We start from the raw sequence: 12,827 nt of genomic DNA, 5'->3' as shown, positions 1-12,827 counted from the left end.
ACACTGATATCCAGTAGGCATTTTAGCTCCTAGGCAGCAAGGCAGTCTGGGATTCTCCATGAGACACCAGGGTGATGTTAACGATTGTATTTCATTTGCATCTTTCATAAGCAGTCTACTTATTTGTTAACACAAACACCGTTCATTCCCCTCTTCACAGCAGTAGCTGCTGCTTCTCCACACAGCTGTAATTCTTTTGTCCCTCTCACTTCGTGTCTCTTTGTCTCCAAAAAATCAGCTGTTAATCTCTTTGTGTCTAGATGTGAAAGTTGTCGCTTGACTTTCAATATATTTCGGTTTGGGTTTCTTTGCCAATGACAACCAGATCACATGGGCCTGTGTCCAGGCCGACATTTAGTATGATTACCAGCCCCTTCTGCTTAAACGAAAGAAAACATTTTAAACCATAACAGCCTTGTTAAGGTCAACATTCGTGACTTGTAATTTTAACTCCTGTTATGGCTGTTTTCTATCAGATGGAGGGAGTTAAATTCTCCCTCCAGACCCAGCTGTGTAATGGGTCTAGAGGCATAATGGGGTTTGGACCCACAATCTTTTTTAACTTAAGAATACATAAGAACATAAGAAATAGGAGCAGGAGTAGGCCATCTAGCCCTTCGAGCCTGCCCCGCCATTCAATAAGATCATGGCTGATCTGAATTGGATCAGTTTCACTTTCCCGCTTTCTCCCCATAACCCTTAATTCCCTTGTCTATCAGAAACCTATCCACCCGTGACTTAAGTATATTCAGCGAGGTAGCCTCCACCACTTCAATGGGCAGAGAATTCCAGAGACTCACCACCCTTTGAGTGAAGAAGTTCCTCCTCTACTCCAATTTAAACTGACTCCCCCCTTATTTTGAGGTTGTGCCCTCTAGTTCTGCTATCCTTTCTAAGTGGGAAGAATCTCTCTACCTCTACCCTATCTATCCCCTTCACTATCTTATATGTCTCTATAAGATCCCCCCTCAGCCTTCTAAACTCCAAAGAGTACAGACCCAGTCTATTCAATCCCTCCTCATAGGCTAACCCCCTCATCTCCGGTATCAGCCTAGTGAACCTTCTCTGCACTCCCTCCAAGGCCAATATATCCTTTCGCAAATGCGGCGACCAAAACTGCACACAGTACTCCAGTTGTGGCCTCACCAGTACCCTGTACAGTTGCAGAAAGACCTCCCTACTTTTATATTCTATCCCCCTCGCTATAAATGCTATCATTCCATTCGCCTTCTTGATCACCTGCTGCACCTGCAGATTGGGTAAGGGCACTGGGCCAACATTTGGTGATGATTGATTAAAATAGTTTGTTTAATAAATGACGAACAAAAAACTATTCATTTAATCTTCGAGTATTAAACTATACTTTTAATGAGACCGCGTAGTATACGTATAAACAAGAGACAAATTGTAAAGCAGATGTTCTCCAGCTCAGATGTTAGTCTGGGATCTTCCCCCAAATATCTAGCTCTACTCTCATGGCTGTGAAATTTCAAAAAAATTGATATGGCTTACAACATTTATATGGAATACAGACTGGAATTAACAGTGAGATATACACTGTACATGATGTGTATCAATTGTTTTGCTTAACCCAGTGTATGTTCTAATTTCAAAAACTTACTTGCTTCTAAAGTTCATTCAGTTTTCTTCATGTGAAACTTTAGCATGGTGTTGCCCTAAACTGACAGTGTTAGGAAATATTTTAATGCCTTAAATCTGGCGATAATATTTCTAGCATTACTTTCCCTACTGAGCTAGTTATTTCGATGGTTTTTTTCAATCTTGCAAATGTCAGTTAAGGAGCTTATAAGATCACACTTTAGTAACCGGACCATGTCAAGGTTCAATATTCTGTCACCTGGTTGGTCGACAAGTCAACTTTTTGAATCCAATTTTCAGCCAAAGAGTTGAGTTTGACATCCACAATCCTATCCCTGGACAATTATGTATAGTCTGAACTGTGTCACAAGAGTAAAAAAATATATAAAATGAAGGTAGAAATAATTGGGATCAGAGGAAGCCATTCAGCCCATCATGCCTGTTCCAACATACAATGGTCTGATTGTGACCTGGCTACATAAACCTACCTTTGCCCTGTATCTTTTAACACCTTTGGTTAACAAAAATCTACCAATCTCAGTTTAAAATTTATAATTTATCCAGCCTTTGAGTCAAACTCAAAACTTCCACCAACCTCAATGTGTAGAAGTGTTTCCTAATTCCATTCCTTCAAGATCTGATTCTAATCTTAAACTATGCTCTGGACTACCCAAACAGGTGGAAATAGTTCTTTTCCATCTATCCCATCTATTTTCCTTAACACTTTGAAAAAGTTGATCAATCCATCCTTTTACCTGCTAAATTCCAGGCAGTATAAAGCTAATTTGTGTCATTTCTCCTTGCTACCTAAGCCCACCGAGTCCAGATATTAATTATGGGAAATCTGTACTGCACTCACTCCAAGCCCAATTGATTAATTCTTTGGCCTGATGCTGCTGGACTCACAGCACCCTAGGTACTGTGGTCTAAGCAGAACTCTGTGTAAGTGTAAAGAAATGGAACAGGATGAAAAAGGAGGATTGGCAAAATGCGAGTAGTCTCTAAAATCTAGCTGGACGTCTTTAAAGTTGGCTAATTTCAGATAATAAAGATATCCCTGAAATCATAGCAATTTAATTGGAACATTTTAGGAATTTCAGCCTTGTAGTGAGCAAACTTAAATGTCAAATGATCAAGCCTAAGCAACCCCAGAATTCCCTGGAGCTTCTGGAAGTCTTGGAATATTTTCTGCAGCTAGAATGATAGTAAAGGGAGTTGGGAGTAACAACTTGAAAGATGCAAGTTAAAAAAAAAACACTTTTGTTGCGCTGAAAGAGAGATTGTTGAACTATTCATCTTCTTTATGCTTCTTTTCAAATAATAGATGTCCATATTTGTCTTCTTTCACTGGGTTGACAATATCCTCTGGGACATGAAATACCCACGGAGCGACCTCAAATTCTTGTTCAGTGAGAACATCATTACCTGGGATGGAAGAGAAATATGTTCCTCTAAGTTGTTTGTTGCTGTCGGGCATTACAACATTCTTGCTCTACAATATTTGGAAGATTTTGCACACGGCATTCATATCAATTTCAAATACGACTCAGGAAGAAAAATTATTCCTGTCTGTAAGGCAGACGAGAGACAGAGGTGATCAGCTTCTTTGTAATAAGAGCCTTTGAGCTGCATGAACCGTGGAAAACATTTGAAAATGGGCAAAATAAGCTCCAAAATAACACCACTTTACATTTGAGAAGTAACAAAATACATTGGTAAATTTGATGGGAATATATGTTGGTAGGTCATACAGAATCCCTACATAGAATCCCTACAGTGCGGAAGAAGGCCATTCAGCCCATCAAACCGGCACTGACTCTCCGACAAAGAATCAGGCCCAGGCCCTATCCGTGTAACCCCATCTATTTACTCCACTAATCCCGCTAATCTACGCATGTAAATTGGGTGGAGTCCATAAGAAGACTAATTGCAAATCAAGAACAGCTTCTTCCATGCTGCCATCAGACTTATGAATGGACATCCCTCATATTAAGTTGATCTTTCATTACACCCTAGTTATGGCTGTAACACTTCATGCTCCTTTCCTTCTTTCCTATGTACTCTATGAACGGTATGCTTTGTCTATACAGAGTGCCAGAAACGATACTTTTCACTGCATCCCAATGCATGTGACAATAATAAATCAAATCAAAAAGTTTTTGGAAGACTAGATTTGTTGTGGGAATAGACTTTTTCATTCTTGTATTATTTTTAGTTCAAACATGATCAGCACACACGTGGAGTTTACTGAATGACAAAACATAACAAATTACTTTGTAATCTAGAGAAAGCAAATAATAATTAGAGAAAATTGTGGCTCTTTCTGAATTTAGCAGCTCAGCAACCCGATTATGTCATCACCTTAACAACAGATCCCACTATAGATTGTTATTACTTTAAAGTTTGACATGACCTCAAAATCACAAGCATCTGGTTGCTGAAGAAGTGAAAGTTTCAATTTCACTGCATTCAAAATATTCCTCAGACGGTAAAAATGGCTGCTTATTCAATACCGCCAGAAAGATTAAATAAAGTGAGATATCCATGTGAAACATAAAAGTGGTCCTGTATCTTTTATTTTGGATCAAAGCTGCCCACTGTGTTAACCATTCAGGGGGATTTTATTTCAGAAGAACAGCACAGTGGCACAGTGGTTAGCAATGCTGTCTCACAGCACCAAGGACCCAGCTTCAATTCCGGCTTCAGGTCACTGTCTACATGGAGTTTGCACGTTCTCACTGTGTCTGCGTGGGTTTCCTCCCACAGTCCAAAGATGTGCGGGTTAGGTGGATTGGCCATGCTAAAATGACCCTTAGTGTCGAGGGCTAGCCAGGGTAAATGCATGGGGCTATGGGGATAGGGCCTGGGTGGAATATGGTCAGAGTGTACTCGATAGGCTGAATGGCCTCCTCCACTGTAGAGACTCTATGAACTGCCGGAATAGGTACATCTCGTGATGATTTTTTTTCTTCAATCCCATTACAAATTTGATTTCCAGCCGGATGCCAAAATACTTTCATTTCATTTTGTTTTGAGAAATACTGAAATATAGTTAGGTCCTGAAATTCTGCAGTGATTCCTGTAGCCTCCCACCATGACATTGGCAGGTAACAGGCTGAACTCCTTGAGAAACAACGCAAATGGCTGAGAGCAGCTTCCAATGCCCTTTGTGCGGTGTTGCCATGGGAGACAGAGAGAATCTCCTCAGAATGTATGTGTCTCTGCTTTTCTGCTTTTATTGGTTCAAATTACTCATTTACTTAAAAAATGTCCAAGCAGAACACTTTACACCCTCTGGATACATTGCACACTCTCCCATAGCTTAAGGATAGCTGTTTGCTGAAAAGAGAATCATAGTTATTACAGACGTTGTCACAAACAATGGTTGCAAATAATCTCATCTAGTTACAGATAATCAAAACAGCAGAGCCACGTTTATGGGCATTGGTTTTCATAAAAATATATTTTAAATGATACATCCTGTGTTGTCGATCATTTGCATCACTCCCTTGCTTTGTCATTCCTTGCTTTGGAGGCACATAAAATGAATGATTTGGATTAACATTACTCAAAGGTTTAGGAATCAAACTCTCATTTAAACACACTGCCTGTCATTAGCTTCCTGGGTTTCCAATGCTTTTTGGACTGAAATATTTTCCAGTCTGGGTGATCTTACCGTCAACATCAGCAGTGTGAAATGGTTGGTCTGCATCACCTTCATTTGTTTCCGTGACATTTGATAGTTCACTGAGACTGATTGATCCATCTTTGTTCACATCGTATGCTGCAAATTCACTTGGTATCTCTGCGGATTACACACAAAATATCAGCTTGTTAAACAATTGTGCATTTTGCTTGTGGGCAATTACACTTTTAATTTGGATGTTTGAAAATATTCCATATTTTGTAAAAAAAAGAAAAGCAGCGTTTAGTGACAAACATCACAGGAATGAAAATTATAGAAAGTCAAAAGAAGGGCCACTTGTCTCTGGGTGAATGTAACAGATCCTGTGGGAATAATTGAAATGATGTGGAGATGCCAGCGTTGGATTGGGGTGGGCACAGTAAGAAGTTTCACAAGACCAAGTTAAAGTCCAACAGATTTATTTGGCAGCACAAGCTTTCGGAGTCTCGCTCCTTCTTCAGGTGAGTGAGAACATAAGAAATAGGAGCAGGAGTAGGCCATCCAGCCCTTTGAGCCTGCCCCGCCATTCAATAAGATCATGGCTGATCTTATTATTATTATTATTATCTTATTATGATGAGTGAGGAGTTGTGTTCACAAACAGGACATATACAAATACAAATTCAATTTACAAGAAGCTCTGCACACATGAGGACTGTCTCAACCAGGATCTTGGGTTCATGTCACACTATCTGTAACCTCCATGACTTGCCTGGGCTTGCAGGATCTCAGTAACTATCCTGGCTGGGGACAATACACACCTCTTTAACCTGTGCTTGGCCCTCTCTCCAGTCACATTGTCTGTATCTTTAAGACTTGATTACCTGTAAAGTCTTGCATTCCAACCATTATCTTGCAAATTGAATAATTGAAAAACAGGGGTGATCTCTTGGCTAATAGTCAAACCTGGCCAGCAGAACCATTTGATCATTTATCTCATTGTCATTTGTGGGATCTTACCATGCGAAACACTGGTGACTGTGTTCCCCTCTACTGCATGTGTTTACACTTCCAATGTACTCCACTGGCTGTGAAACACCTTGGGCGAAATTTTCCCTTCCCGCCCGCCTTGGGAATCGTAATGGGTGGGACAGCACCAGGCAAAGGTCCACTGACCTTGTGCAGGATTTTTGGTCTTGAGGTGAGTGTGGCCGGAAAATCCCACCCCTTGGGTCAGTTCGAGGGAGTGAAAGTTACCATATGAATATAGTTTGTTCCTGAATAATGCAAGCATTAGTAAAGAGTGCCAACTGAATATTTACAAATATCCAACATATCTTTTCGGTCATCATGTCCACCTTTAGGGCCTCGATTTCCCTTGCACGCTTTGGAGAAATCAGTTCTTAAATTCAATATTCTGCTACGTACACAGAAATGAATGCATTACCAGCACTGGACTACCATCCTGAAGATGTAAATGCACATTCTCCATCCAAACATAACTCCTTCCCCCACATCACCTCACACCCACTGACTTCTGGTTAACACAAAGGGATGATTTCTACCAATGTGAATTATGTCCATCTGCATTTGGTCCTTGTTTCCTCATAAGCTAATGGTATGGTTGGCATCAAATGCAATGGGACTATGATCAGGTATCATCTTGCACCAAGCTCAGGGTAACCTGACATTTTGCAGGTGAGAATTTCAGAGGCATTACCTTTGCACTTTGGGAATTCTACTTGAGGGAATATTAAATTGTCCTGCAATGAATGACTCCTGCATTGTGACCTCGACTCAATACGTTTCTTGTAAACTATTGTCCTTTTGCACCTTTTCTCATTTATTAGTTCTTATTCATGGTGGCACAGTGGTTAGCACTGCTGTCACACAGTGCCAGGAACTCAGGATCAATTCTGGCCTCAGGTGACTGTCTGTCTGGAGTTTGCATGTTCTCCCCGTGTCTGTGTGGGTTTCCTTCAGGTGCTCCAGTTTCCTCCCATGCTCCAAAGATGTCTTATAGCACCAGGGACCCTGGTTCAATTCCAGCCTCAATCACTGACTGTGTGGAGTTTGCACATTCTTCCTGTGTCTGCATGGGTTTCCTCTGGGTGCCCCGGTTTTCTCCCATAGTCCAAAGAGGTGAGGCTTAGGTTCATTGGCCTTGCTAAATTGACCCTAGTGTCAGGAGATTAGCAGGATAAATACATGTGGTATGGGGATAGGGCCTGGGTGGGATTGTGGTTGGTGCAGACTCGACGGGCTAAATGGTCTCCTCTGCATTGTTAGGGATTCTATGATTCTATATGCGGGTAGCTTGATTGGCCATATTAAATTTTCCCTTGGTGTCAGGAGGATGTATACTCAACTTACAAAATAATGGTTGGAAAGCGAGTCTTTACAGGTAATCAAGTCTTAAAGGTACAGGCAATATGAGTGAAGAGAGGGTTAAGCACAGGTTAAAGACTGTGTATTGTCTCCAGCCAGGACAGTTAGTGAGGTTTTGCAAACCCAGGCAAGTCATGTTGGTTACAAATAATGTGACATGAATCTGTTTAACCTGTGCTTAACCCTCTCTCCACTCACATTATCTGTACCTTTAAGACTTGACTACTTGTAAAGACTTACATTCCAACCGGTATTTTGTAAATTGAGTTCGTGTCTTTATATGTCTTGTTTGTGAACAGAACTCCCACTCATCTGACGAAGTGGCAACACTCTGAAAGCTTGTGACTTTCGCTACCAAATAAACCTGTTGGACTTTAACCTGGTGTAAGACTACTTACTGTGCTTACCCCCAGTGCAATGCTGGCATCTCCACATCAGGGGGATTAGCAGGGTAAATACATGGGGTTACAGGGATAGGGAATGGAATTGTAGTCGGTGTAGACTCGATGGCCTCATTCTGCACTGTAGGGATTCTATGATTTATTTTGTACTGTTTTCACATTTCGGCTCCTTGCTGTCTTCATTTATGTACTCATTCTTCATTCACTGTCATTCCTAAATCTGCTCAATCCTATCTCTACCCAACTCTGATGAAGGGTCATCTAGATTCAAAACGCTGGCTCTATTCTCTCTCCATTGATGCTCATGATGTGGATATGCTGGCGTTGGACTAGGGTAAACACAGTAAAAAGTCTGACAACACCAGGTTTCAGTCCAACTGATTTATTTGATAGTCGAATAAGTCGGTTGGACTGAAACCTGGTGATAGTCAAATAAATCGGTTGGACTGAAACCTGGTGTTGTCAGACTTTTTACTCCATTGATGCTGCCAGACCTGCTGAGATTTTCCATCATTTTTCTGTTTTTGTCTACCCTCTTTCTCCTCCTTTGCTTAAGGAGTGTCCTTAAAGAATTCACTTTTGCTCATGGCATAAAAAAACTTCTCGTTTCTTGTGTCCTCAATGTTGTTAATTTCTATGCCGCTTTAATTATTACTCTTGTCTTCTTCCTACTGCCAGCCTCTTTCAGACACAGATACTGTTGCTGGCAATTCACATTGTTGCAGCTGTGTGAGCAGAAAACAATTGACCAGCTGAGGAGATCAGTGCCAAGGCTGCACGTGTAAACTCATGGCCTCAGCACCAGGCTGAGGCAAAATATCCAAGAGGTTCACAAGGTTGATCCCAGGTATGGGGGGATTTTCTTATGAGGACAGGTTGAGTAGATTGGGCCTATACTCACTGGAGTTTAAAAGACTGAGAGTTGACTTTATTGAGACATATGGGGCGGGGGGGGTGGAGTTTTCCTGTCCCGCCCACCACGGGAATCTTGGCGGATGAGGGGCAGACCATGCAAAGGTGCTTTAACCTCGGGCAGGATTTTCTGGTTTTGGGGTATGCGTGGCCAGAAAAACCCACCCACAGGATTTTCAGGTGCTTGACAGGATAGAGATTGTTTCCGCTTGTGGGAGAGTCTAGGACCATAGGGCCGAATCTCAGAGTAACCCATTTAAGAAAGAGATGAGGAGGAATTTCTTCTCCCAGAGGATAGTGACTGTGAAGTTCTTTACCACAGAGGGCTGTGAAGGCTGGTTCATTAAATAGCTCAATGCGATGATAGACAGATTTTTAAGGGAACAAAAGGTTATGGGGATAAGGTGGGAAAGTGGCGATGAGGATTATCACATCAGATCAGTTATGATCTCATTGAAAGGCAGAGCAGACTTGATGGGGTAAGTAGCTTTCTTCTGTTTTCTACACCTTATGGTCTAATACAATGGGGCCATGTATGTCTGCGGACAGGTAGAAGCGTTAGTGTCGTCATGGTATTGTCGTTGGATTAGTAATCCAGAGACCCCGGGCAAGATCCAGGGACCCAGGTTCAAATCCCACCGCGGCAGTTTTGATCTGTGAATTCAATAAAAATCTGGAATTAAAAGTCTACTGATGACCATGAAGCCATTGAAAATTACCTAAAAACCACCTGGTTAACTAATGTCCTTTGGGGAAGGAAATCTGCCATCCTTACCTGGCCTGGCCTACATGTGGCTACAGACCCACAATAGTGCAGTTGATTTTCAAATGTTCTGTAAAATGGAAGGCAGTTAGGGATGGGCAATAAATGCTGGCCCAGCCAGTGACTCCCACAGGCCATAAATGAATTTAAAAAAATGAAGATTACACCTTTCAACCCTTCCAAACCCACTTCTACAAGAGTACTGTCTGGTTCTGTAAAAGGCACATGAAAGTTTTAATCACTGACCATTGCAAATTCACTGGGCATTGTTTATTCTCACTGATATTTAGATAGTGGCAGTGCACCCATAAGGCCAGTCACTTGCTGAGAAAATGCGGTGCCATTTGATCCCAGAAGGAGGCCATTTGGCCCATCAAACCAGCACTAACAACAATTCCACCCGGGCCCTATCCCGCTATCTCCATGTATTCACCCTGCTAATCCCCCTGACACTAAGGGACAGTTTAGCATGGCCAAGCAACATAACCTGCACATCTTTGTACTGTTCAGAGATGGTACGGTGGCACAGTGGTTAGTACTGCTGCCTCACAGTGGCAGGGAGCTGGGTTCAATTCCCGGCTTGGCTCACTGTCTGTGAGGAACATAACATAAGAACATAAGAAATAGGAGCAGGAGTAGGCCATCTAGCCCTTTGAGCCTGCCCCGCCATTCAATAAGATCATGGCTGATCTGTCGTGTCTCAGTTCCACATTCCCGCCCTCTCCCCATAACCCTTAATCCCCTCGCTTATCAAAAACCCATCAACCCGCGTCTTAAAAATATTTAGCGAGGCAGCCTCCACCACCTCAACGGGCAGAGAATTCCAGAGATTCACCATCCTTTGAGTGAAGAAGTTCCTCCTCAACTCCGTTCTAAACCGCCCCCCCTTTATCTTGAGGCTGTGCCCCCTAGTCCTACTGTCCTTTCTGAGCGGGAAGAGCCTCTCCACCTCTATCCTATCCATCCCATTCATCATCTTATACGTCTCAATGAGATCTCCCCTCATTCTTCTAAACTCTAACGAGTACAAGCCTAGTTTATTCAGCCTCTCCTCATAGCTCAACCCCTCAACTCCGGTATCAGCCTAGTAAACCTCCTCTGCACTCCCTCCAAGGCCAAAATATCCTTGCGTAAGTGTGGCGACCAAAACTGCACACAGTACTCCAGCTGCGGCCTCACCAATGCCCTATACAGCTGCAGCAAGACCTCCTTACTTTTATATTCAATCCCCCTCGCTATGAAGGCCAGCATCCCATTAGCCTTCCTGACCACCTGCTGCACCTGCAGGCTGGATTTTTGCGACTCATGCACAAGGACCCCGAGGTCCCTCTGCACAGTCGCCTGCTGCAGTTTTTCGCCCCGTAAGTAATAGTCTTTCCTACCATTATTCCTACCAAAGTGGACCACCTCGCACTTGCCAACATTAAATTCCATTTGCCATTTCCTGGCCCATTCGCCCAGCCTATCTAGATCCTTCTGCAGACTCTCCACACCCTCCGCGCAATTTGCCGTTCCACCAATCTTGGTGTCATCAGCAAATTTCGACACCATACACTCGGTTCCCTCCTCCAGGTCATCTATATAAATGGTAAATAGCTGAGGCCGCAGCACCGACCCCTGGGGCACTCCACTAGTCACCAACCGCCAATCCGAATAGCACCCATTAACCCCCACTCTCTGTCTCCTATTTGACAACCAATCCTCTATCCACGCTAACACCCTACCCCCAACTCCATGCCCCCTTACCTTCTGCAATAACCTCTTGTGAGGTACCTTGTCAAAGGCCTTTTGAAAATCAAGAAAGACCACATCCACCAGCTCTCCTCTATCCACCGCCCTAGACACATCCTCATAGAACTCCAATAAATTTGTCAGACACGACTTTCCCTTAACGAAACCGTGCTGCGTCTGCTCTATCAAGCAATTCCCCTCAAGATGCAGGAGTTTGCACATTCTCCCCATCTCTGAGTGGGTTTCCTCCAGGTGCTCCGGTTTCCTCCCACAGTCCAAAGATGTGCGGGTTAGGTGGATTGGCCATGCTAAATTTCCCGTAGTACCGGGGGGGACGAGTTAGAGTAAATGCATGGGGATAGGGCCTGGGTGGGATTGTGGTCGGTGCAGACTTGATGGGCTGAATGGCCTCCTTCTGCATTGTAGGATTCTATGTGGGAGGAAACCGGAGCACCTGGAGGAAACCCATGCGAACACAGGGAGAACGTGTAAACTCCACATTGACGGTCATCCGAGGCTGGTATTGAACCCAGGTCCCTGGCTCTGTGACGCAGCAGTGCTAATCTCGACCTCATTCAGACTGTTGTTGGTATCTGAGTGCTGTGCAGAGATCCAAGTGGAGAGATAGTGTGCAGCCCAGGCTGTTTAGATGCAGTGTCATCAGATACTTCAGGAAAACGAGTCCCAGAGATCAAACAGCCACAGACTGAATGCTAACCGGCATTATTTTTTGGTTGTAAGAGAATAAACCCTGCAATGCTGTCCTTAGTAACTTGTGCGTGTATGCCTCCGATGTGACTACAATAGCTAACACACACCAGTGCCCCCATTGGGATGGTAATGCCTCTCAGACATGGTACAACATTGCTGTGAAATCAGGTCAGCAGCGGGGGGACAATAGCCATGCTGTACAACTCTCACTGGATGGGAAATGTATTCATTGCATCAGCTAAAGAGGATAGCAAAAACATCGCAAAATATATTCGCAGATGGAATCAATCTGAACGACACTTTTACAACTAATGCAAAGTTCATCTGCAACTAGAACGCTCTTTATCCTTAACTTTATAATGACTGCTTTAGATCATTTAGCAAAAACGATCAGATTTACACCCACGTTACAAAGTTCTGCCTTTGTGTTCCAATGGGGTGGAAATGAATGCGCTTCTTACCGACAATTTGAAAGTCCCCAGTTCCTTTTGGCGCTGGGATAAGTTCATCTGGCCGGAGATTGAAGGTTTCTTGGATCGGGAGGGGGTTAGAGCAGGAAAGGGCCGCCCAGGAGACGGAGAGCAGCCAGAGGAGATGGTACTTCATCGCGGCGGCGTGTTCTGCAATGGAACGAGTGGAGAGTGGGAGGCTGGAGTGCTTAACTTTTCTCTTTGCACACTGGCTGCCCACTCCGGCA

The 12,827-nt window shown here is 43.4% G+C and overlaps 1 protein-coding gene across 4 annotated transcripts in view; it reads right to left on the bottom strand.

Moving 5' to 3' along the window:
• The window catches only part of LOC145341357 (uncharacterized), a 30,981-nt gene extending 18,154 nt beyond the window's left edge, over positions 1-12,827 (bottom strand). For 2 of the 4 annotated variants that reach the window (XM_080186282.1, XM_080186284.1), the window contains exons 1-2: positions 12,592-12,827; positions 5,276-5,404 (exon numbers count right to left, since the gene is read on the bottom strand). In XM_080186282.1, the coding sequence (XP_080042408.1) occupies positions 5,276-5,404; positions 12,592-12,736 (274 nt within the window). In that variant the 5' untranslated portion in view covers positions 12,737-12,827. The other 2 variants (XM_080186281.1, XM_080186283.1) reach the window with 2 other exon arrangements.

The sequence above is a fragment of the Carcharhinus amblyrhynchos genome, chromosome 3 (genome assembly GCF_965287045.1).
Source record: "Carcharhinus amblyrhynchos chromosome 3, sCarAmb.v2.hapA, whole genome shotgun sequence".
NCBI classification, from domain to species: domain Eukaryota; kingdom Metazoa; phylum Chordata; class Chondrichthyes; order Carcharhiniformes; family Carcharhinidae; genus Carcharhinus; species Carcharhinus amblyrhynchos.
The sequence above is the reverse complement of the archived record's forward strand: the minus strand, read 5'-3'. Positions and strand labels throughout refer to the sequence as shown.